This window comes from Cygnus atratus, chromosome 1, assembly GCF_013377495.2.
Source record: "Cygnus atratus isolate AKBS03 ecotype Queensland, Australia chromosome 1, CAtr_DNAZoo_HiC_assembly, whole genome shotgun sequence".
In the NCBI taxonomy this organism is placed as follows: domain Eukaryota; kingdom Metazoa; phylum Chordata; class Aves; order Anseriformes; family Anatidae; genus Cygnus; species Cygnus atratus.
In genome coordinates, this window is record NC_066362.1 from 118,570,952 (window position 1) to 118,592,533 (window position 21,582).

General features: G+C 60.8%; 1 protein-coding gene across 7 annotated transcripts in view; it reads left to right on the forward strand.

Moving 5' to 3' along the window:
• The first annotated feature begins 1,321 nt into the window (after window positions 1-1,321).
• The window catches only part of BCOR (BCL6 corepressor), a 52,795-nt gene continuing 32,534 nt past the window's right edge, over window positions 1,322-21,582 (forward strand). For 2 of the 7 annotated variants that reach the window (XM_035542240.2, XM_050715929.1), the window contains exons 1-2: window positions 1,956-2,019; window positions 20,325-20,454. In XM_035542240.2, coding sequence (XP_035398133.1) covers window positions 20,369-20,454 — 86 coding nt within the window. In that variant the 5' untranslated portion in view covers window positions 1,956-2,019; window positions 20,325-20,368. Of the gene's footprint in view, window positions 2,020-20,324; window positions 20,455-21,582 lie in introns of all 7 variants that reach the window. The other 5 variants (XM_050715919.1, XM_050715924.1, XM_035542239.2 and 2 more) reach the window with 5 other exon arrangements.

Consider the following 21,582-nt stretch of genomic DNA (forward strand, 5'->3'; position numbering starts at 1 on the left):
GGCGCAGTGTCCGCGCTAAGCGCCAGCTGCTCGGGATCTCCGCTCCCCCGGCCGGGCGGTGCGGGGCCGCCCCGGGGCTCCCCCCGGTTCTCCCCCGCCCCCCCCCCCCAGGGACCACGGGAGCCTCCGCGCCGCGGTCACCGCGGGACCGGAGCCGGGCGTTACGGACGTGAAATTTACGAGGCGAGCACGGCGAGCCAAAAGTTGCCGTGCCAAAGTAAATAGATGCAGCCGATAACTACCAACCCGGAGATTAAAGGGCTCCTGAACCCGGGCAGAAATCTTAAAGCGGCCGGAGAAACGGCGGCGGAGGGGAATTGCGCTTGAGCCGCCGCGGCGGCCACCCCGTTCACACGCTGCGGAAAGCGCCTTACGGGCTCCCGAAGCCGGATCAGGCGACAGCCTTTAATAAGGTCCCCCCCCCGGCCCCCCCCGCCCCGCGCAATGCAGACGTTGACAAACGAGCGTCTTTTTCCATCCCGATTTAGAGCCGGGAGAAGGGGCCGGGGGCAGGCGCGCACAGCAGCGCGGCCGAGCCGTGCGAAGTTGGGGTGCTGGGAGGGGGGCACCCCTTTATAGGGCGAGGGGGGGTCGTGAGAGAGAGGGGGCGGGGGGCGGCGGGGATGCCCCTGCGCCACGGGGGGACCCCGAGCCGGAGGGTCCGGGGACGGGGAGCGCCGGCTGGGGGTCGGGGGGGTCTCCAAGGGGCGGGTGGCGGAGGGGCCGGGGGCGTCCCGTGGGGGGCGGCATCGCGGCGGGGCCGGGCGCGGAGCCTCGCAGCGCCGTCTGGCAGCGCCGCCGCCGCCGCCGCCGGGGTTTTGACAGCTTGGCGGAGCGGAGTGAGCGGAGCTTTATGGTAATTGCGGTTCTCCACTGGCCTTCTGGGTAGCGAGCGAGGGGAGTATCGGCGGGGCGGGGGGGGGGGAACCGGGGGGGGCCGGCTTTCCTCTCCCCCGCCGGCCGGGGAGCGCCAAGGGGTCCCCCCGGGGCGCCGCAGCCTGGCAGCGGCGGAGCTGTGCCAGCCGGGGGGGGCGCGCAGGGCAGGGCAGGGCAAGGCGAGGGGCCGGCGGCGGCGCGGCGGGGGGGGGCAAATCAATTAGTCAGGGCGAGGGGGGGGAGCGGCGGGGCGAGCCCTGCCTGGGCAGGGAAACGCAGCCCGGGGAGGGGGAAACTTGCAGAGGGAAAAAGCGGTGGCGGCGCTGCTGCTGCTGCTGCTGCTGCTGCTGCTGCTGCTGCTGGCGGCGGCTCCCTCGGTGCAGCGCCTGCCCGGGGGGAGGGGAAGGGAGGGGAGGCGGCGGCTGGGAGGAGGAGGAGGAGGAGGAGGAGGAGGGAGAGAGGGAGGGGGGATGCGAGGGGAGCGCAGCGTGCAGCAGACGGAGCCCGGTCTCCCAGCGGCAAGGTGAGGAAGAGCGGCTTTCCCGGCGGACTAAAGAGGGGAGGGGGGGGAGAGGAAGAAAAAAAAAAAAAGAGAGAGAGAGAGAGAGAGAGAGAGAGGAGGAGAAGAGGAGGAGGAGAATTAAATCCCCAGCCACACACACACAAAGCCGCGGCGGCCAGGGCACGGGAGACGGCGGCGCGGGCGAGATGTGGGGAGCGCCGCGCTCGCCAGCACAGGAACTTCGCCCGGAGCAAGCCAGCAACATGGCGCTGCCAAACCAGAGCCGGCAGCCGGAATGAGCATCGCGGGCTGCTGCTGCTCCCGCTCCCGCCGCTGAGCCGAGCCGAGCGGAGCCGAGAAGCGAAGCCGTTCCCGCGGGCACCTGCCCCGTCGGCGCAGGCGGCGGCCGCGCTCCTGCCCCCCGCGCCCTGCAGCTCCCCGCCCGCCCGCAGCGGGGCAAGCCGCGGCGCACGCACCCACGGAGAAGGGGGAGGGGGGTCAGGAAACTTTTCTCCAAACCCCCCCCCCTCGCACCCCCACGCCCGCCCCCCGACGGGGCTGCCCTTCCGGGGAGAGCAGCGGGGCGAGGCGACGGCGCCGGCGGGACTCACGGCGCGGAGGGCGCACGGCGCGGCAGGAAGGTCAGTGCTCCGCTCCGCGCCCCGCAGCCCTCGGGGGGCCCGACGGGGCTCCCCTCGGTCCCTCCCCCCCCCCCTTCCTCCGACGGGGACGCGGTCCAAAGTTGCGGCTCGGGGCGGGGGGCTCCGCGGGAGGACGGGCTGGGGGGACACGGGCACACGCCGCCTCTCCCGGTGCGCCTCCGGGGCTGCGGTTGGCGGAGGGGAAGTTTGGAGGCAGTTGCTGGCGGAGGTGCCTGCTCGGGGAGCCGCGGGTGGCGGTGTCCGCTCCGGAGAACCCGTGGGGGGGGTGAGAGAAGTGGTGTGTGGGGGGGGGACGGCGCTCGGGAAGGCGCTGAGGCAGCGGCCGGGGCGAGGAGCGGGGCGCCGGGACGGGAGGAGGGGGGTCCCCGCTCGGCACCGGGAGGCTGCGCGCCCCGGGGCGGCCAGGTGAGGGCACGGGGAGCCCGCAGCGGTTCCGTGCCCGCGCCGGGGGAGCCCGGGGCTCCGCTGCCCCCTTCCTCCTCCTCCTCCTCCTCCTCCTCCTCCTCCCCGGCGGGGCGGGCGGCGCGGCGCACGTGGGGCAGGGCGGCCCGGGGCTTTCCCGTGCGCGGAGCCGTCCTGGCGTGAGGTCCGCCGTGACACGGAAGTTCAGTCGGCCTTAAAAACGGAGCTGGGAGTTGGGGAGCGAGCCGGAGGGAGGCTCGGGGCTCGCCATCAAAGGGCCGGTCGGAGGGGGCCGGCCGGGCGGGGAGGCAGCGGCGGAGGCTGCTTTGTGAAGCCGGGGCCAAGCGGGGCGGCTCTGCGCAGCATATGAGGCACGCATTTGATGTTCGCGGAGCGAGTCCGGGGGCGAGGGCTGCGGAGCGTTCACGTTCCTCTTTCTTTCTTGGTGTGTGTGTGTGTGTGTGTGTGTGTGTGCGTGCGTGTGTTTTTTTCTTCGCTTCCCTCCCTCTCTCGTTTCCGCGATGTCTGTCGGATCCCGGGTTCACTGATCGAGGAGGTGGGGGGGGGGCGGAGAGGACCTCCCCCTCGCCCCCGACAGGAAAAAAAAAGCCCCGGCCGTAGCGAGCGGTGTAAAACTGACAAAGTGCGGGCACTGGCTTTAATGGTATCGCCTCGGAGCTCCTCGCAGCATTAATTCCCACTAATGAATCTTTTCCAGAAACTCCGTTCATTGCTTTCATCTGCTCTTTGGAGCCTGCAGCTTTTGTATTCGTGTTTGTATTAAAAAAAAGGGGGGGGGGGGAGCGGGGGAGTCCAGCCCGCACCACGTAGCCTCGCAGCAAAGCCCGGATTTTCCAAAGGTTTCTATTAACTTTTTTTTTTTTTTTTTTTTTTTTTCTTCCCTCCCGGGGCCGGGAACAAAGCTGGGGATGGGGGGGGGCGAGGTGCGGGGATCCCGGCCCCGGGGGGGCAGCTCCCGCCGGTGCCCGGGTCGCGCCGCCAGCGCCGCCCGCTCGGCGCCGCGCAAAAGGCGCGCAAGATGCGCGCTGCTGCCCGCGCAGCCCGGCGCACCGCTTCCTCCCCGCCGCCGCTCTCGCCTCCTGCCGTCCCCGAGACGCTCGCAGGGCTGTCTGGGGCCCGGTGCCGCCGCGCTTGCAACACACCGATTCATTTCCTTTCGCTTCTCCTGCCGAAGCTGCTGCGTGTTTTTTTTTTTTTCCCTCTTTTTTTTTTTTAAAAAATTTTTTTTTTCCCCTCCGAGAGGTAGACAGTGCAGCGCTCACCGTAATTGCTTTTAGGAGGATTAGGAGCAAATTCCTCCCCCCCCCCCAACCTCCCCGCCTCTCCCCCCCCCCGTTGCCTTCGCACGCCGGGGTTGCAGTTTATCCCTGGTGCAGTTCTTTGAATTGCTGTCACAAATAGGTGACTCAGAGTTAATTAGGAAGTATGCACTGGATCAATGGGCTGCACAGCTCATTAGTTATTCCCCAGCCTTTTGCAGCGTTGGACCTCCGGCTCCTCGCGCCGCCGTACCTCTTCCGTACGCAACCCGGAGGGCTGGCAGGGAGCACTCGGGGTGAGCGGGGGGACCGAGGGGGGGACACACATTCAAGTTTCCAGGTTGGTTTCTGTGTGGACGCGCGGCCGGATCCGGCTTGCTCCTTCCGTGTGGCCCCCCCAGCCCCTCCCTGGCCAGCTGGCAAACCTGCCTCCCCGCCTGGGTGTGGGGGGCCCTCGCCCGCCCCGAGGTTGGAGGGACGAGCCCGGGAATGTTACCAAAAACAAACAGGCACAAAAAAAAAAAAAAAGGGGGGGGGGGGGGGAGAAAAAAAGTGTGCGTGTGTTTATTGGAGCGTACGCTGAGAGAGCAGACAAAATCTCATTTGTCAGGCATGAAGGTGGGCTGTGTGGAAGGCTATAAATATACCGGGGAGGATTGTAGCGCGGTCACTTTTCTGTTCTTCGCCATTTCTAAGGTGAGTGGCGGAGGCTGAGGGACCGGGCAGGGGCTTCTCCTGGTATTGTTTGTCCGCCTGTGATAGATCGGTCTAGACAGCCGCTCAGGCTCCCTGCGAGCTCAGGAACCGGAGCCTGAAAGGGAGAGTGGGGGAGTCGGAGAGGAAAAGGTCACCGCGATATTTTTTTCTTTTTTTTTTTTTCCCTTTTTTTTGTTTGGTGGTGGTGGCTGTTAACCCTTAAAGCCGAGAGGGGATCGCGGCCGCCAGCCCTGGCCTGGAAGGAGCGGGGCGCAGCGGTGGCAGGGATGCTGCTGGAGCTGGGGGGGCACACAGGCAGCGCACCCCAGCGCTGCCCCTTCCATCCAGTTGCTTTTTAAGAGCGGTTTCCCACAACAGGAAAAGAGTTCACGAGGCGAGCGCCGGATTATTTCGTTCCCAGGAGTTTCCTCTTTGGAAACTCCGGGGCGCGCTCAGAGCCGGGGGGCGGCCGGCCACAGGACTGGCCAAGCCACCGCAGCCACTAGGGCAGCGTGTGGGCGAGCCCTGGCCGGGGGGTGATCCCTGGCCCTCCCCTGGCCTGGCCGTGCCCCCATGGGCCACAGTGGAAGCCCCGGAGTGGGGGATCCCAGCCCTGCAGGGAGAGCGAGTTCACGCAACCGCCTGCAGCTCCGTCAACTTCTCCCCTCGCAGCGTTGAGCCCGTGGCCACCCGGGGCCGTGCGTGCAGGGTCAGTGGGTTTTCTTTTCTCTGGGCAGCCCTGGCCTCGTGTCCTGCGTGCGCAGCAGCCAGGCACGCTGACCTCGGCATGTTTTTGGCAGCCCAGTGGGCTGGACGGCGGGCACACCTCGCGGAGCGGGAGGGCAGGCTGCGAGCGGGGTTGGCGTGGCGGCTGGCGTAGGTTTGGGGTTATTTGCACTGCGTGTGCGTGTTTCCTTTTGTACTGAGACATTCTCGGTGGATGAGATGCGATCGTGCCGTGCAAGCCTGGGCGGTACAGATTAAAAGCAGTTAAGGCTTTAGAGCGATAGATAAAAGCTGGTTTTGTTGGATTCGCCTGCAGCGCAGACCATTCCCATTCTCTTTGTCTGAGCCCCGGTTCCGGGCGCTACAGCCTTATTGGAAATGCTCCCGAGCAGTCCGCGGAGCCAGGGCAGCAGGCAGCTCAGCGCTTATTTACACGTCACATCTAAATACATCTCTAATTAGATAGAGGCAACGCCGGAAATGGCAGATTTGTTGCATATCTAATAGAGACCAGTACAAACAGACTCAGCGGGGCTTCCCTCCCTACACGCCCCCCCCCCCCCAAAAAAAAAAAAAAAAAAAAAGAAAAAAAGACCTGGAAGACCAGGGTAGTAATCTGAGAGTGAGCAGCAGTGACTTCTTGCCTTTGAGTGCGTTCTGAGCCACATTGGCGAATGTCTCCATTCTAATATTTAAAGCAATATTTAGAATGTGTGAACCGTATGCCCAAATATGGGCTGGGGCTCGAAACAATACTGGTGTCTTGGCTTTATTCCTGCGCGGGTGGACAGCCCAGGCTCCGTGTCACGCACTGTGTCTGCCTTTACCAGGACGTGCCCAGAGCTGTGGCTTCTCAGGCAGCTGGAAACTGCCGTCCCTTCGCCCTCCTCTTCCCCCACCCCACAATAGTTCACTTTTTCTAAGGCCGTACGAGCATAAAGAAGCCAAGGCTGGTCCCGTTAGAGGGGTGCCAAAGCTTTGGGGCAACTGAGCTTCGGGGCACCCTGTGCAGCCCGCGCAAGCAAACTCTGTGGACCACGCAAAGTTGTCGACGTGCTTTTGGGTCTTCGTTTGCGGGGAGAGGGGACTGAGGCCACCGTGGCCCAAAATAATGAGTGCTGCACATGCCTAAGTAGTCTTGGCAAGCTGTGGCAGTCATTTGAAAGGTCCCTCGGCTCTGACCATCGAGTGGCCCCTGCAAAGGCAGGAGAAAGGCCCGCTCCAGCTCGGGTGGCAGCCACGTTGCGCCTGGTGTAGACGCGGCTCTGGGTGGTGTTGGCGTGGAGGAGAAGCGGGCTGTGGGTTTGTGAGCATTGGCAGAGGTGTGGGGCTTTTGCCTGGGACTCTGCGGCGTGCTCTTGCCGTGCAGGTGATACACGATGCGCTATCTTTCCCCCGCGCACCGCAATAGATCACGTTTTAGTGCGGGCTCAGAGAGAGCGGCGTGAGGCCGAGTTTAATACTTCCTCCTCAGACCGGCGTGGCTTGAGAAATAATGGATGGCCGGTGCAGGCCTGCTCCCCCAGCTCCTGTTTTTGCAGTAACGTGGAGAGAGCCGAGTGGGCTCGCACGGAGCCAGCCTGGCCCCATCGGCCTCCCGGAGCAGCTCTCCCGGAGCCGGCTGTGTGTGCGCGCCTGGGTGCGTGCAGGAGCCAGCGCGGAGGCCTCGGCTGCAGGCAGGGGGAGTTCCCGTGGCCGTGAGCAGCCCTGGCTCTGGTTAATCCCCGTGTCCTTTGGCGGAACGGGCTCACGGCGACTGCTGCTCCGGGGCGACCTTTTTCCTCCCACCTGCTCGGGCCGAGCCGTGCAGCACGGGGCCGTCTCTCCTGGGGCAGCGCGTGTTTCCCAAGGGATCCTCCGCTGCCGGCGGCGCTCCTTTGAACCGACGAGCAGGCGAGGTGGGGATGGAGAGGAGGAGGCCAAGCGCTCACGGCGAACGCAGATTTAGGAAAGTTCTGCTGCTTTCCAGCAGGGAATTCATTTTTCCTTGTTTGCTGGACAGCAGTTCTTGGCAGCAAGGGGATTTTTTTTTTACCCTCTTCTCTTCCACCACTGAAAAGTTAGCGAGCAAACGCACCTTCCCGTGGGTTTTTGTCAGGCATTGCCTGAATTATTTGGGACTCTCACCCTCGGCGCACAAGCGCTCCTCGCAGCCCAGTCCCACCTTGTGAGCTAACAGCTTCGGTGCCGTGCGATTAGAGATGCGAGGAAGTCCGCTCGGAGAAGATCCTGACAGCATGAAATATAATTTGTGATCTGAAAGACAGTTTCCAGTATAATCTCATTATGCACCACAGACTCCCGGTGTTATTTTGTAGAAGGCGGACAATGATCAATTTACATTGACCTGGGGCTGGGCGAGCTTTTAGATGGTAATTGCCATATTGATTTGCATGCAAAAAGAAGACCTGCTAAAATTAAAGACCGGAAGCTAAATTAAACTAAATTTATTGTCTAGGTGCAAACTAAAAGACTTGTTAAAGTCTAGGGTAGAGTTGGAGAGCTATGAAATTCAGAGAAAAAATGATCGCGGTCCCGATCATGGTGGAAAACGAACCTACGCGGCCCAGAACAGGGCTGCAAAGACCCCATTGTGAGCGGAGGCACACAAGCCAGGGCTGCTCCGTGTAAGCCCTGACTCTCTAAACAATCGGAGAATAAAATATCTCCTCTGTCCAATGAAAACCTTGGGCTGAATGTTGGGATTGTCGTGCTAAGGAAAACAAAGCTTTATTTGGATAAGACAATTAAAGTGGAAAGCACAGAATCCACCAGCCACACTGGGAATCGGCAGTATAAAGAGGCGAGTGTGCTCAATAGACCGCTGGGGAGAGGGGGGGGAGGCTCGGGGCTGCGCGGCGCGGCGGAGCCTGCACCGGGAAAGCCTGGCATTGTGCTCGGCGTGCTCCTTGGCGAGGAGGGGCGAGACGGCTTGGAGCGAGATGTGCTCTGCTTTCCGCCGCTCTCCCACGGCTGGGAGCGGCGTCTCTGCAGTGTGGTCGTTCCCCGAGCTCCTCCGGACGGCCTGCGGTGTGTTGTGGGGTGCTGGCTCCAGCAGCTGGTGTGTTACCCCCAAGGGTGGGCTTCTCTTTTCTGTTTCACCCGGAGGAGCGCTAGCTCTCACCCCAGGTGCTCGTTCAGCGCTCGGGAATACCTCACCTAGGGGCCTCGCACGTCTTTCGCTATTTGCATATTACAACACATTCGGGCCTGCATCCTCAGATAGAAAAGTCAAATCTCCTCCTCCACGGGAGTATCGGCGTAGCTGGCGCTTGGCACGGCTGATAGCAGAGAGAAGTACGCCCGTACTTGTGCGGGCAGCGGGCCCCGTGCCCGGGACAGCCGGTGGCTGTTCTTGTGTTTGCGTGGGCCGGGTGCCCTGGGGCTGCCTGTCCCTCACCCGCTGCCCTCCGGCTGCGGGGCATCCCCCGCGCTGCCCACCTGGGGCCGGGGGCTGCTGCAGGGGCTGGGGGAGCTTTGCCTGGAGCTGCAGCTCGGGTCTGGTGTTTGTGCGTGGTTGCGGGTAGGGGCGGAGGAGTGAAATCAAAGCCGGGGGGCGTATTCTCAGCTCTCCTTGAAATTCTCAGAAAACTCGCTAATGGCGCGAGAAGGGATGGGCAGAGCTCCTCTTCTCCGAGTGTAAATTCCTTCCTTGAGCCAAACTTTCTCCACGTGAAAGCTCCGGGCGATGGAGAGATCCTACAGGGATCCCTGATCCCTGGGCAATCCCCTTTGCTCCCACACTCCAGCGTCCTGGGTTGTGTCTAAGCCTCTCCAGCTTGCCCACAGCAGCAGAGGCTGGGCCGTGCGTTTAGGAAGCCCTTCCCACAGACCACCGTCCCCCTGTCTCACCTTGCTCCGGCCCATTTGCGCTCCCTGCTCGGTGTTTTCCTTCCCTCCCGTTTCAGTAGGCAAGCACAAAGTGGACTAGCAGAGCCCCGTGCAGAATTAAGCAGCAAAGTTACGCCGAGCTCTGCCAGGAGGACTCGCCTGCCTTACCCGCGCAGACCTCCTGCGCCGTGCCGTGCCGTGCCATGCCCTGCAGCACCAGGGCATCTCCCTGCCCGTGGGCAGGGTGGGTGCTCTCCAGGGTCTCCCCGCAGCGCTGGGCGAGGAGGGAAACGGCTCGGGCTAAAGTCGCAAGCGGCGGGAGAAGCCGGAACAATTCTTGCGAGCAGGAAGTGATCTCCCGGGGTGAACGTTTTAATGGAAGTGTAACTTGGCGTTGCACAAAAACCCAACCCAGGGCGGCTGCTGCCAGCTGGGGAGGATGCAGGCAGGGCTCGGGGAGATGCGTGGGAGGCTGAGCCGTGCCGCGCTGCGCCAGGGGCGCCCACGGCAGAGCCGTGCGTGGGGCGCTGCGGGAGGCTGCGGCGCGGCCTGCCCTGAGCAGGCGGCTGAAGGTTGTCTTATTTTAGCTGCAGAAATCTCTCTCTCCCGATCCGTTACTGCGAGATCTCGTTCGCAATAAACTGTATTGGCTCTCCTCTTTATACAAATTGCTGGTATGAAAGAAAACCCAGCCTATATGCATGGAGGCAGGCATGAGCTAGTGAGATCAGGTTTCCGACTGAGCTCCCGGAGGAGAAGTCAGCATTTGATTGAAGCTACACTTGGTTCTTGGTTCCCAGGGGACAGCAGCCCTGAAACACGAGAGCCCTCCCTCCTTTTTTTCTTTCCCCCTTCTCCCTCTCTCGCTCTCTTCTTCCTCTAAAAGCCTTTGTGCTGAAAGAGCCTCGGTAGGCACGAATCGCCCGTCTCTCACCAGAGTGTGTTGCAGCCTTTGCTGACATTGTTTTGTTAGCGGTGGTTTTTACCAGGCCAGCAGATTTCCAGCTACGTATAGGCAATGAATAGTCGATGATACTGACCTGTGAGTAGGCGCTGGCATCGTTTGTCGGTGAATCCGATTCAGAAGTTGCTTGGAGACGTGTCGCGGAGGCGCGAAGCTCCCTGCCCGGGGAGGGAGAGTGCTGCCCTTTGGCAAGGCGGGCTGAGATGGAGGTGTCCTTCCAACCACATCTGCTCCTTTCTAAAACTTGTTGTGTGCAAGCACACCGTGGAAGTCTAGGTGCCCTCCTGTGGTATCTTCAAGAGTTCGTGCAACACCAGATGCATTTTAGAGCAATTTGTCCTGCCGTGGTTTCCCTTTACAGATAGACTGTTTGGGTAGTGCTCGGTGTCATACTGGGCACGGGAAGGTCTCCTCGGGTTGATTTCTTTTTCCCATGCTCCCGCTCGGTGACTTCCACCTCTCTAACTTTGTCGGTGATACAGGAACACATAAACGCAGGGAAAGAGGAGCGGGGCTTTGCTCCCCAATTCCAGCCACGACCTACACACAAGGCGAGAGCGTGCGGCACCCTGCCCGCTGCCAGGACAGTCTGTCTGTCTGTCCTGCCTCCTCTCCCTTCCGAGGGAGCGGGCAGGGGGTTGTGCTGTGTGCAGGGGCTCTGGGCCGCCTGGGATGCCCCCAGGCCGGGGTCGTCGGGGTCCGCGGTGGGCAGCGCGCTGCGGGGTCAGGTACGGGGGTGCCGCGGGGTCCTGCGGCAGGGGGAGGCGGGCAGGGGGCCGAGCGCTTGCGGGGGGCTCCTCTCAGCTCCCGGAGCTCCAGCGCCGCCCCCAAACTCCCCAAACTCGTCGCCTCTCGAGCCCCGCCGGGTATCGCCGCATGGGGTCGATGGGGCAAGGCGTGGCCCCCCCGGACCCCCCCGGGGCGGCGAGGCTCCGCCTGAACAATCGCCCGAAAGAGGCTGGTTTGGCGGCGGGGGCCGGGGGGCAGAGGGTGTTCCTTGTTTCTAGTAAACCAGCTGCAGTAGTTGATGGTAAAGCAATGAAGGCAGACACAATGCTGCTGTTGTTGGTTTGATCTCGAACTGTGGATTGTTAGTCTGGATTTAACTATGTGGCGAGGGGAGGAGGGGGGGGGGAATGTGAAGGCTGTTTACAGCTAGTGCAAATAATGTGACAGCTGTTGGAGCGCGAATAGCCCGCGCCTCTCCGCCACTTGCACACAAAAGCTCTCGCTGCGGCCGGAGCAGCTCCCGGGGGCGCCGCCCCGGGGCCCGACGGGGCGCACGGGGGCCGGCCCGGGCCGTGAGCGGCATCGCTCGGGCCGCTCCTCGGCGGGGAGAAGCCGCCTCCGCCTCCTCCTCCTCCTTTTCCTCCTCCTCCTCCTCCTCCTGCTCCTGCTCCTGCTCCTGCTCCTCCGCTTGATTTACAGCGCAAGGGTGCCGGCAGGCCGCCGCGCTCCTCGGCCGGCTCCGCGCCCGGCCCCCGACGGGTTTTGCGGCCGGGAAATCCCCGCTGGCAGCGGCGGCGTTTTGCGCTGCTGGCCCCCGGGGACTTCTCGGTGTAGGGGCGTGAAGCGGCCCCGGGGTCCCCCCGGTGGGCGCGGAGCTGCTGGCTGCGCTGGGGCATGGTGCCGGTGCCGGTGCGGTGGCTGTCGGTGTTCGCTTTTCGAGCAGTGCTGGTGGAGGAGGAGTCGTTATCCCTCGGGATCGCACCGCGCCATCCGAGATAACCTGGACGTGCAGGAGCCCTTGGAGCAGCTCCTCGGTCGAAAGCTGCTCCTGCATAAATAACCCGAGCGGCTATTTTCTCATCAGAGCCCCTCTGCATCTGAGCCCTCTGTTAGTTTTTTTTTTTTTATTATTTATTATTTTTGAGGTGTGGGATATGAAACGCTGCCTGTTCTTGAAGTTGGCTTCTGTATCCAAAGCGATCTCCCGGCCCTTTCAGAAGAGCCTCTGGAAAGTCGAGGGAACTTGGAGAACTGGGTCCCGGCCTATATTTGTACCTGACACAGTTTTGCTACCTACGAGAATCGCTACGTTTTATATAGCAAGTGACCTCCGCGTACTATTATTATTTTTTTTTCTCGAGGTTTCTCTGGGGGTGGAAAGCAAGGAGGAAGGGGAAATGCTGATCCCCCCACCCTTTTTGTAATTTTGGTCAATGGGTTGGCTGCCTTTATTTATTTTTCTCCAATCTTTTCTTTTTCCTTCCCTTTTGGCCTTGAATGTCCTCTTGGTTCTTTATGGATTACGCCGTGCTATTAGTGGTGAAAGTACGCCAGCACTCATTCAACAATTTTAGCATCAATTCCTATAAACTGGTGTTTTATATGACATGTGCCATTTTTCTGCAAGAATACTGCTTGCGAAACTAGTTTCGCCTTGGAGCAAAGGCGGAAAGATAAACAAGGCTGCATAGCCAAAACACTGGCAATCTCTGCCTCCTTCCAAATCTTTTAAAGTCACGGAGTAATATTTTCAGGATTAGGCTGCTGCCTCTGAGGAGGGAATGTCGCTGGCGTTAAAAAAAAAAAAAGGAGAAAAAGCTAATGCAAATTAGAGAAAAATAATTTTCTTTCAGCGATATGCAATGTATTAGTCACTTGTTATCATGCTTAGAGGCAGACCTCATTTGCGCGTCTGCCAACTCGTTCACATCTGCTCAGAGCTGTTCAGGGCATTTTAACCTTGGCGGTGTCGTGTCGTAGTCCCACGGATCAAGAACGAGTAATTAAAGCTCTAAGCAGCAGCAAAAATTCATAGCCGCCCATCTGCAGCGCAGTTCACTCGCTGCTTTGTTTCGGTGCGGAGCTCCGCGATGGCAGCGCGGGGCCGGCAGCGGGATGCGCGGCTCTGCCGGGCAACTTTCTGCTCTCTACCTTTTTTTTTTTTTTTAATTCTTTTTCTTTCATTTCCTTTTTTCCCATGGAAAATACGCGTGTTTTTTTTTTTTTTTTTTTTTTTCCGCACGCCGTGCGCTGGGAGCAGGGCTGCTTTGCTGCGCCCGCTGTGGACGTGCGACTCTTCAGAAGGGCTGCGGAAGGTGATGTGGGGTTGGGACACGTAGTTGCCGAGACGTTTGCAGAGGTGCTGGCAATGCTGCTTTCGTAACCGAGGAATCGCCAGAAGTGCTCGGGGAAAAAAAAAAAAAACACACACACACAAAAAACCACCACGTTTCCCGGCAAGGAGAAACGTTAGCGCCGTGCGCCCGACATAAACTTTGGGGCGAGGCTGATTTTGATGCATTGTTTAGGAGAAACCGAGCTGTTTGTTGTTGGGAGGAGAGAGGGGGGGAAAGAAAAAGGGGAGAAAAAGCCCCAACTTCCCAAGCACTTTTTCACCCAAGTCTCCGCGCACCTGGGGCCCGAGCCGGCCCGGCAGGGGCCGTGCAGACAAAGCCCTGCGGGGAGCAGGGGAGCCCTGCAGGCCGGCCCGCCGGCTCCGTGGAGAGCCGGAGCGCCCCGAGCCGAGGATTTTCTCCGCTGGGCGCCGGCCATTTGCTGCAGCAGGCGCGGAGCCGCCGTTCCCCGGCGGGGCTGCCGGGGGGGGGGGACCGCGGGGGGGTGGGGGGGAGCCGCTCTCCCCCATCCATCAGCCCCTCGGAGCTGTTGCTCCGTAAATGAGGGAACCACAGGCCCTGTCAGCCGCAATTATGCAAAATGAAGTCGTCCGTGATCAATATCTCCCAACGTGCCCGACGGATGCGGGGGGGTGAGGGGGGGCCGCCCCCGCCCGGCGTGCCGCGGCGGCTCCGTGCCGGAGCTCTCGGTGCGCAGGGGGTGGCCGGAGGGAAGGCGAGGGCGCACGTCCAAAATCAGCCCCACAGCCCCGGGGGGGCGGCTGGGGGGGCGTTGGGGGCCGTGCTCCGGTATTTCTGCGGCGATAGGGTCGCGGAAGTGAGCGCAGCCTTTCGCCCAAGTCTCGCTCGCAGGAGCACTCGGACTTCTTTAGGCGGGGTGGGGGGGACCCCCCCCCAGCCCCGAAGTTTGCCGAGATGGGAGGGGGGAAGGGGGGCACGGCACGGCACGGCACGGCACGGCTCGGTGAATGGCGAGCCCGTCGCGCTGCGCTCGCCCAGCCTCCCGCGGCCGAACAATGGGGGACGGGCGGGGGAAGGGGCTGGCTTGGTGGTATTTTTCTTTTTTCTTTCTTTCTTTCTTCCTTTTTTTTTTCTCTTCCCTTCCCCTCTCTTTTCTTCCTCTCGCCCCCCTGAAAAGCAAAAGCCACGCGGAATAAAGGCAACAATGAGGGCTCCCCGGGCTGCCGAGTGCGCGGCGGGTTAATGGGGTGGGGGCGCGCAGGGCAGCGCCCTCCCTTCCCCCGGCCGCGGCTGCGGGCTGCAATTACCTCGAGTGCGCATTTTGTGCCCGGCGTGTGCGAGGAGGAGGAGGAGGAGGAGGAGGAGGAGGAGGAGGAGGAGGAGGAGGAGGAGGAGGTGGGGGGGGGGAGCCGGGGCCGCCCGGGCGCCCCCGCTGCCGCCGCTGCTCCTCCTTCGCAGCCGGGGCTCGGCTGCTGCCTGTTGTCTCTGGCAGCGGCAGCGGAAACCTCGCTCCCGTGCGTGTGTGCGAGCGGGTGTGCGAGGGTGTGCGAGTGTGTGCGTGTCTCTAAAATGGCGCGGACGGCCTGGGTAGGGAGATGCCGCGGCGGGTGGGCGACGGAGGGGGGGCCGGGCTCTCGCCGGGGGGGCCCCGGCTAATGGGGGGGGCCCCGGGGCTCGCCGCGGGGCCAGCGCTTTGCGGCTCCCCCCCCCCCCCCCCCCCCCGCCGCCGCCCGCCTCCGGGAGCGTTGTTGGCGGCGGTGCCGGGGAGAACCGCCGGGTGCGGGGGAAACCCCCGGCCTTACCGGAGCCCCCCCCGGGGTCCCCTCGGGGCCGCGGCGTGCGCTCGGGGCTGGGGGGGCTTTGCCCACACCGGGCAGGGGGGAGCCGGGTGTCGGAGGGCCGGTGCGGGGCCGCCGGGGCGGTGTTTCCCTCGGATCCCCGGGAAATCCTCGGTGCGGCGACGCCTCCAAGTTGGGTACCAGCCGCCTCGCCTCCCCCCGGGGGTGCGTGTGGGCAGCGGGGGGCTTTGCAGCCCCCTGTCGCGTCCCCCCCGGCATGCTGTGCCCCCCTCCACCCCGCGTTTGTCCCGTGCCCTTCAGGTGCTGGCGCTGCCTGTGCCCGGGGCAGGCCGGGCCCCCGGGGCCGCCCCCACGGAGCAGCAGCCCGGCGGGGGCTTTCCCCAGGGCTTCCCAGCGGGCAGCACCCCGTGGGCTCCGGGCAGGGTTATTTGAAGGCTCGCCAGCCATTTTAACTTTCCCTTATTGGCCTCCTCCCCCGCCCCCTTCCCCAGTTCCTAGGCTTATCATTAATTGAAAACTTTTTTTTTTTTTTTTTTTTTTCCTCCTCCCTTCCCTTTTTGGCTGCAGCCGGCGCTGAGAGCAATGCAATGATTCGCCTCGCAGCATATGGGAAAGGGGGAAAGCGCTGCTGCCGCTACGGCGCAGCGACGGGGCTGTGCAGGGGCCAAGGCGTGACAGACGGCGCGGGGGGGGGGGAACTGGGGAAAGGGGGGGGGACCCGCAGCTCGCAGCCCCCCCGGGAGCATCGTGGCGGGGGAGGAGGAGGAAAAATCGGGGGGAGATGAAAAGGTGGTGGTGGGGAATCTCCGCCGGGCCGGAGTCGGGCGCTGCGCAGCGGCCCCCCCCGCGGCCGTGCCCCCCGTCGGGGGAAAGGACGGGGGGGGAGCCCCGGCGGCTCGGAGCGGAGCGGCGGCCCCGGCTGCCCCCGACTGGCTCCGCAGCGCTGTGTTTACACGGTAGAAAGTCCCGGTCGCCGGCCCGCACGTGACGGGGGGGGAGCCGTCGGGGGGGGGGGGGGGGGGGGGTGCTGCGGCAGGAGCCTTAAAATAGCCGCCGACCCCCTTGCGCTCGCCTGCGCGCTGCCGAAAGCGAAGCGCAGCACTGTGGCGCATGACTCAAGATGTATTTTAAATCGGTTTAGCGATCTCGCTGGCGCATTGTGCTTAGCTTTATGGTTAAATGAAATGCCACACGTCCCGGGTAAAGGTCAAACTTCTTCTCTAATCCGCGGATCCGAGCGGCGGCTACTTAGGCTGCAGCTTCCTCCTCTGGTTTACAAAACGTGTCACTAGCGGTGATGCCGTGTGGAGATTGCAGAAAATAACCCGCGGTATTTTTTTTTTTTTCGTAAAAAGAAAAAAAAAAAAGCGCAGCCACCCCTCTACTTTAAACGCTCGTCTAATATTAGATCGCTGGCTGTTGCCAGAGCTTTATACAGCGCGTTGTAAACGGCGCAGTAACACGGTGGCTTTAAAGTCTCCTTTCGAGCGGGTGGCACAGGTCGTTGTTTTTATAACTCGTAAATATGTAAGTCGGAGGTACAAGATAAACGAGGGAGCTAAACACATTCATAAGCAGCTGCCCGCATTTAGGCTTATAAATACCGCGCAAGCGCTGCCCTTTAAATCAAGCTCCAGATGAGCGGTCTGAGGGCTAATCGAAGTCGATTGCTACGAGTCCCCGATTGCTTTTCACTCCCTCTCGCAGGGATTTTCACAAATCTAGAAATGATCCTTTCAGTGGCCTGGAACCAAGCGGCGGCGGTAGGCAGGAGGGAAAAAGGGGAGAGGAGGGTGAAGAAGAAGGGGGGGGGGGTGGGGGGCGGGGTAATTTATTGCATTGTTTTTAATTTCCGAAAGGCCGCCTTGTTTGCTTAAGCGCCTGCCGGTGCCACCGGCGCTCTCGCTCGCTCGCTCGGCGGCTCGCAGCCGAGCTCCAACCCCCCCCCTCGCTCTGTCCTCCACCACCCCCCCCCCCCCTTCCTCCTCCTCCCCGACGGCTGCCGAGGGCTCTCTGTGGCTTGTGCAAGTGGAAACTGGCGGGCTGCCAGGCGGAGCTCGGAGGTGGAAAGAGTAAAGGCGCCAAAAGGGAACTCGTGCGCCGCTGCACTTCTCCTCCCGCCCCGCTTCCTGGCTCGCTGCAGCCGCCGGCCCCGACGGGCTTCCTCCAGCCCCCCCCTAAATCCCCCCCCCCCCCACCTCCCGCGGCCGGGTTTTCACCTCACGGGGGGGTGTGTGTGTGTGTGTGACAAGGGGCTGCCCCCCTCCCCAGCTGTTCCCTAGGGCACGGGGAAGCTTCCTCCCCCCTCTCCCCCGCCGCCTCCTCCTCCTGCTCCCCGCGGGCACCGGGTTTCTCTCGTCTCCACGCCAGGAGCGCGTTAACAAAACTTTGCTGCTGCTGGCGTCCACGGCTGCCAAAAGTCTGTTGACGTTGCGAGGGAGACCCGAAACGTTTCCCTTTTTTTTTTTTTTTTTTTTTTTTTTTTAATCGGCTGCCCGAGCAGCGCCGTGTGCGTGTGCGTGTGTGTGTGTCTGTGCCTGCCTCTGCGGCGCGGGGCCGCCGCTGCGCGGGGCGCTGGGTGTTCCCGGCTCGGCACGGCTCGGCACGCCGCTCGGCAGCACGCCGGGAGGCAGGTTAGTGCTTGCAGGCGCTTTTTCACAACTGGTTTCACACGGCGGCATCGCTGCGGAACCGCGTGTGCCTTGCGTGGCTCGCTCCCCCCCCCCCCCGTGCCTCCTCCTCCTCCTCCTCCTCCTCCCCACCCGGCCCCCCTCCCGCCGTGCATCACCGGCTATATTTAGCCGCAAATGGCTTTATCGGCCAGACACCTCCCGGAGGAAATGCCGGGCGCTCTCCGGCGGCCGAGCCCTGCTCCGAGCAGCGGGGGCGCCCGGGGGGCTGCGGGGCGCTCCGGCACGGCGCGGTGCGGGGGCGATGGGGAGGAGGAGAGGGGGAAGAGGAGGAGGAGGAGGAGGAGAAGGGGGGGGGAGGAAGGAGAAGAGACGTGTCCTTGGCTTCCTCCGCCGCTGGTACCTCGCGGCGTGCGCTGGAGTGCTCAGCTCAGCCTGCCGTCGGGGTTTCATAACGGGGCCGGCTGCGCCCGCCCCCGCGGAAGTGCGGTATAAATAGGAGCGTTTCCATCCTCCCCCCGCCGCCCCGAGGGCTGCCGGTGCCCCCGGCCACCCGATGGAGCCCCCGGCACACCACCGGTCCCGGCGGGTGGCCGCTGTCTCCCCCGGGGGACAGGCGGCGGGAGGGGGGAGGAGGAGGAGGAGGAGGAGGGAAGGAAGGGGTGTGCGAAGAGTTAAAAGTCTGTTGCTCGTTGCAATGAAATTATGGCTGGCAGTGGCGCCGCTGCTCGTTCAGCAGACCTCCACTTTTAAGCAGTTCACAAGAAGTTCATCAGGGCGACGATTAGGAACGCGCACACGCGTGCACCCGGGGCCGTGCGCGCCCAGGGGCGGCTTTTGGGGACGGGGCTGGCGGCTTGGTGTCTGGAGGGCTTCATGCCCACGCTTCTCCACGCCCTGGTTGGCTTTGCCCCACTGTGCCAGAGGGATATAGGGCCTCCGGGTCACCCGCCGCACGCGGGGAGCCCATCGGCCCCTCACACGACTTTGGTGGTTCATTATCTGCACGTGTCAGGGGACGGATGGCTCTGGTTGAGGCACAGCGCCTTGTCTCAGCGATACGTTTCCAGCAGGGAAAGCGGGACGCCCCAAAAGCCAGCGGGGTGTGAGCCCGGCCTCCTGCGAGCCCGTGCCCATTGCTGGCGGCTGATGCAGCGCGCGGGGCGGCTACTAACCTTATGTAAAACCCTAAATCACTCTCGCCATGCTGCTGCTGCCTCTATTGAAAACATTACGAGCGGCGCATCTGGAAAACAGTAAATCTGTCCAGAAACCGTCTTTCCAGTGAAATAACTCCTTCTGAATGATAGCACGGTATCTAATCTCCGCAGATTTTTGTTTCCTCACAGCAATTTTTGTGGACTTCATTATGGAAAGCTAACCGTTCTGGAGAGAGGAGGGTCAACACGCCGTTTCATTAATATACATTTGTTCCAGACGTGGAGTTTTGCACAAAAGGCCTCTCTAAGGGGAGAAGAAAGTGTTCGGGAACAAGGCTTTCCTGCCGTTTTAGTTCTTAAATCTCTCTGAACGTGTGTGAAGTATTGTGTTAAAGGCACAATCTGGGATTCTTCCCCATTAAATGCCAAAGTGATCATTTGCATATTCTGTAGCCTAACAAAGGAAATGAGTTTGCTGGGGAAGCATGTATGCTTTGGGAGACGTTATGCATTAAACTCCCAGTGGTCAATCACCCGTTACTGGCTTGTGTGTGTGTAAAAGGAGTATCATGCCTCCCGCTTAAAGGCTTCTATTTTTGTGAGAGAGGAAGAGCTGAGGGATATCCTGTGCATTAAAGGCTCCCCCTACTTATTAACCCAGCATTTAGCAGCAGGATGCAGGCTGAAGCTCAGTCAAAAGAAACGACTCAACCTCCAAAGAGCAATTAAAATCTTGCACTGGAATAAATCATGCGCCGCGATAATCCTGTTAATAAAACGCAGCTTGTCCTGACACTTCACTCATGCAGCAAACTGGAATTTAATGCGAGCGGAGGTGGCGTGAGGAGAGGTGGCGGGGAGGGAGAGGCATTCCCCTCCGCCGCTGGACGTGAAAATGCGGTTACCTTTCACCTGCCTCTCCCGCTGCACGCAGCGCCGATCCTCTTGGACTGCTAATACTTCTCCAGCGAGCCCGCTAATGATTTCTTTCCCTGGAGTGAGCAGGCGTCATTGAATTACTGAAAGCACTCGCAGCAGCAGCAGCAGCTCCGATGCAGAAGCCACCAGGGCTCGGTGCTTAATCAAATCAAGGGGTGGGGAGCTCGCCAACCCACTTACTATTTTTAACCCCTTTCTCCAAGTTAGCCATGTGCAGACGCTCAAGGGGAGGTTTTTATTTGGCTCCCTTCCGCGGAGAGCGGCTCCTCGGTCTCGCTCCTCACGTGAACGCCTTCCCAGCCCTCAGCGCAGCTCACGCACACGGTGCGGGGCTGCTGCTCCTGCGATGCACATCCTGCTCCCGTGCGTTCCCAATGCGGGTCTTTTGTCGGCCTGCCTGCCTGCCTGCGGGTGGTTTCCAACCTGCCCCCGGCGCCCAGGGGCTCCCCTGCTCTTTCAGCCCATGTGAGGTGAACGTTTGGGTACCGGCGCGCACTTGGCCGGCTGAATCATTTTGTGTTCAAATTAAAGGCGGTGGAGAAAGTTTTATTTGTCGATAGCCTGGAATGATTCTTAATTTTCTGGATGTGCGCTGGGGAAAAGATCCATCTCCTCTGACCTATAAATGCCCTCAATTTGTTCCTTTATTGCAGGGTATCTCCCTTAGCGGTTAACGTAGGCAGCTCGCTCCCCGCACCAATCCTGCATTCATTATTAATTACCCGGAGGGAGGCTGGCTGCTCCGCTGTGATGTTTGCACTTCCTCCTAGACAAATCTGCTCAACTTTTTTTTTCCCTTTCTTTTTTTAATAGAATATAAAACCGTGAAGAAAAGCAGCGATTTTTAAGAAGACGTCATGCTTTCTGCAACTCCCCTGTATGGCAACGTTCATAGCTGGATGAGCAATGAAAGGGTCCGCATGTGTGGAATTAATGAAGACAGGTAAATATTTAAGCTCCTGGTGAGTTAAACCGCGCCGTAATTCTGCAGCGTGCAGGTCTCGGAGTTCGTTCGCTTCCCCGGTGCCGGAGCAGGGAGCTGCCTTCTCGCATCGAGATCAGCCCGGCTCCGAGGGGGGAGGCAGGGAGAAACAAGCTGTGCCCGAGAGCGGTAGAGCAGCCAGTGATTTACTATTTAACAGGCAACCTGGGTCAGTGAAGCGGGGACGCCCTTTAAAGAGATTACTCCCCAAAGCAGCCTTTAAACGCGCTTTTACAATTAATTTATTATTTCATATTTGTGAAGGGGAATTAAAGCAAGCACTGCGCAGGCTCTAGCAGTGGCCCTGTGCGGTGGGGGGACTTGGACGTGGTGCTGGCGTTCTCCGCCTTTGAACAAACAGCTTGGCCTGTGCAATAGAAACAGTGGCCTTTCCGCCTGCCAGAAGTGAATTTCTCTTTGACCCTACTTTTTTTCTTCCAAATGTTGTTCATTTGATGATTAAAATTATGTTTTTTAATAATTTTCAACGGGGTGATGCAGGCACTTGCAGTGCCCTCTTCATGTAAAACCCAGCTTCTTAAGAAGCAAAGCAGTGCTCAGCAGGAGCTTCAGGTACGCCTTCAATTTGCCGTGCCAATTTTGTGTGGTTTTAGTGTTTTTCTGTCTTCCCTTTGAGCCTGTGTTCTCACCGTTGTGTGGAAAGCCTCACAGAAGCCGGGGAAAGTTTTCGGGTTTTGCAGGGAAAACTACTTGCAAACATAAACTGAAGGAAGACAGCCAAACGTCTCACTTCGCAGCCCCCACCTTTCCTCACAGCTTTTTAGGTACAACTTTACTTGGCGCTGACGTAATGAACACGTTATCGTTGCGTTTCTGATTTAAGCGATGGTGTGCCTTTAAGTGCTTTGATTGAAAGGAGTTCTTTGGGGTAATGATGAAACTTTCCTTCTGCTGCATGTCAGCGGTTTTTATCCCTGGGATTTGAAATTTGGCACTAAGGTATATTCTTTATCGGTGCTTTCTGTGATAACAAGTCCCAGTGCTGCAACACTGGTATGGCACAGATGTGCAGCTCCCTCTTTAACACGGAACAGCTGACGTTCGTGTGATACAAGTGGGTGTGTTTTA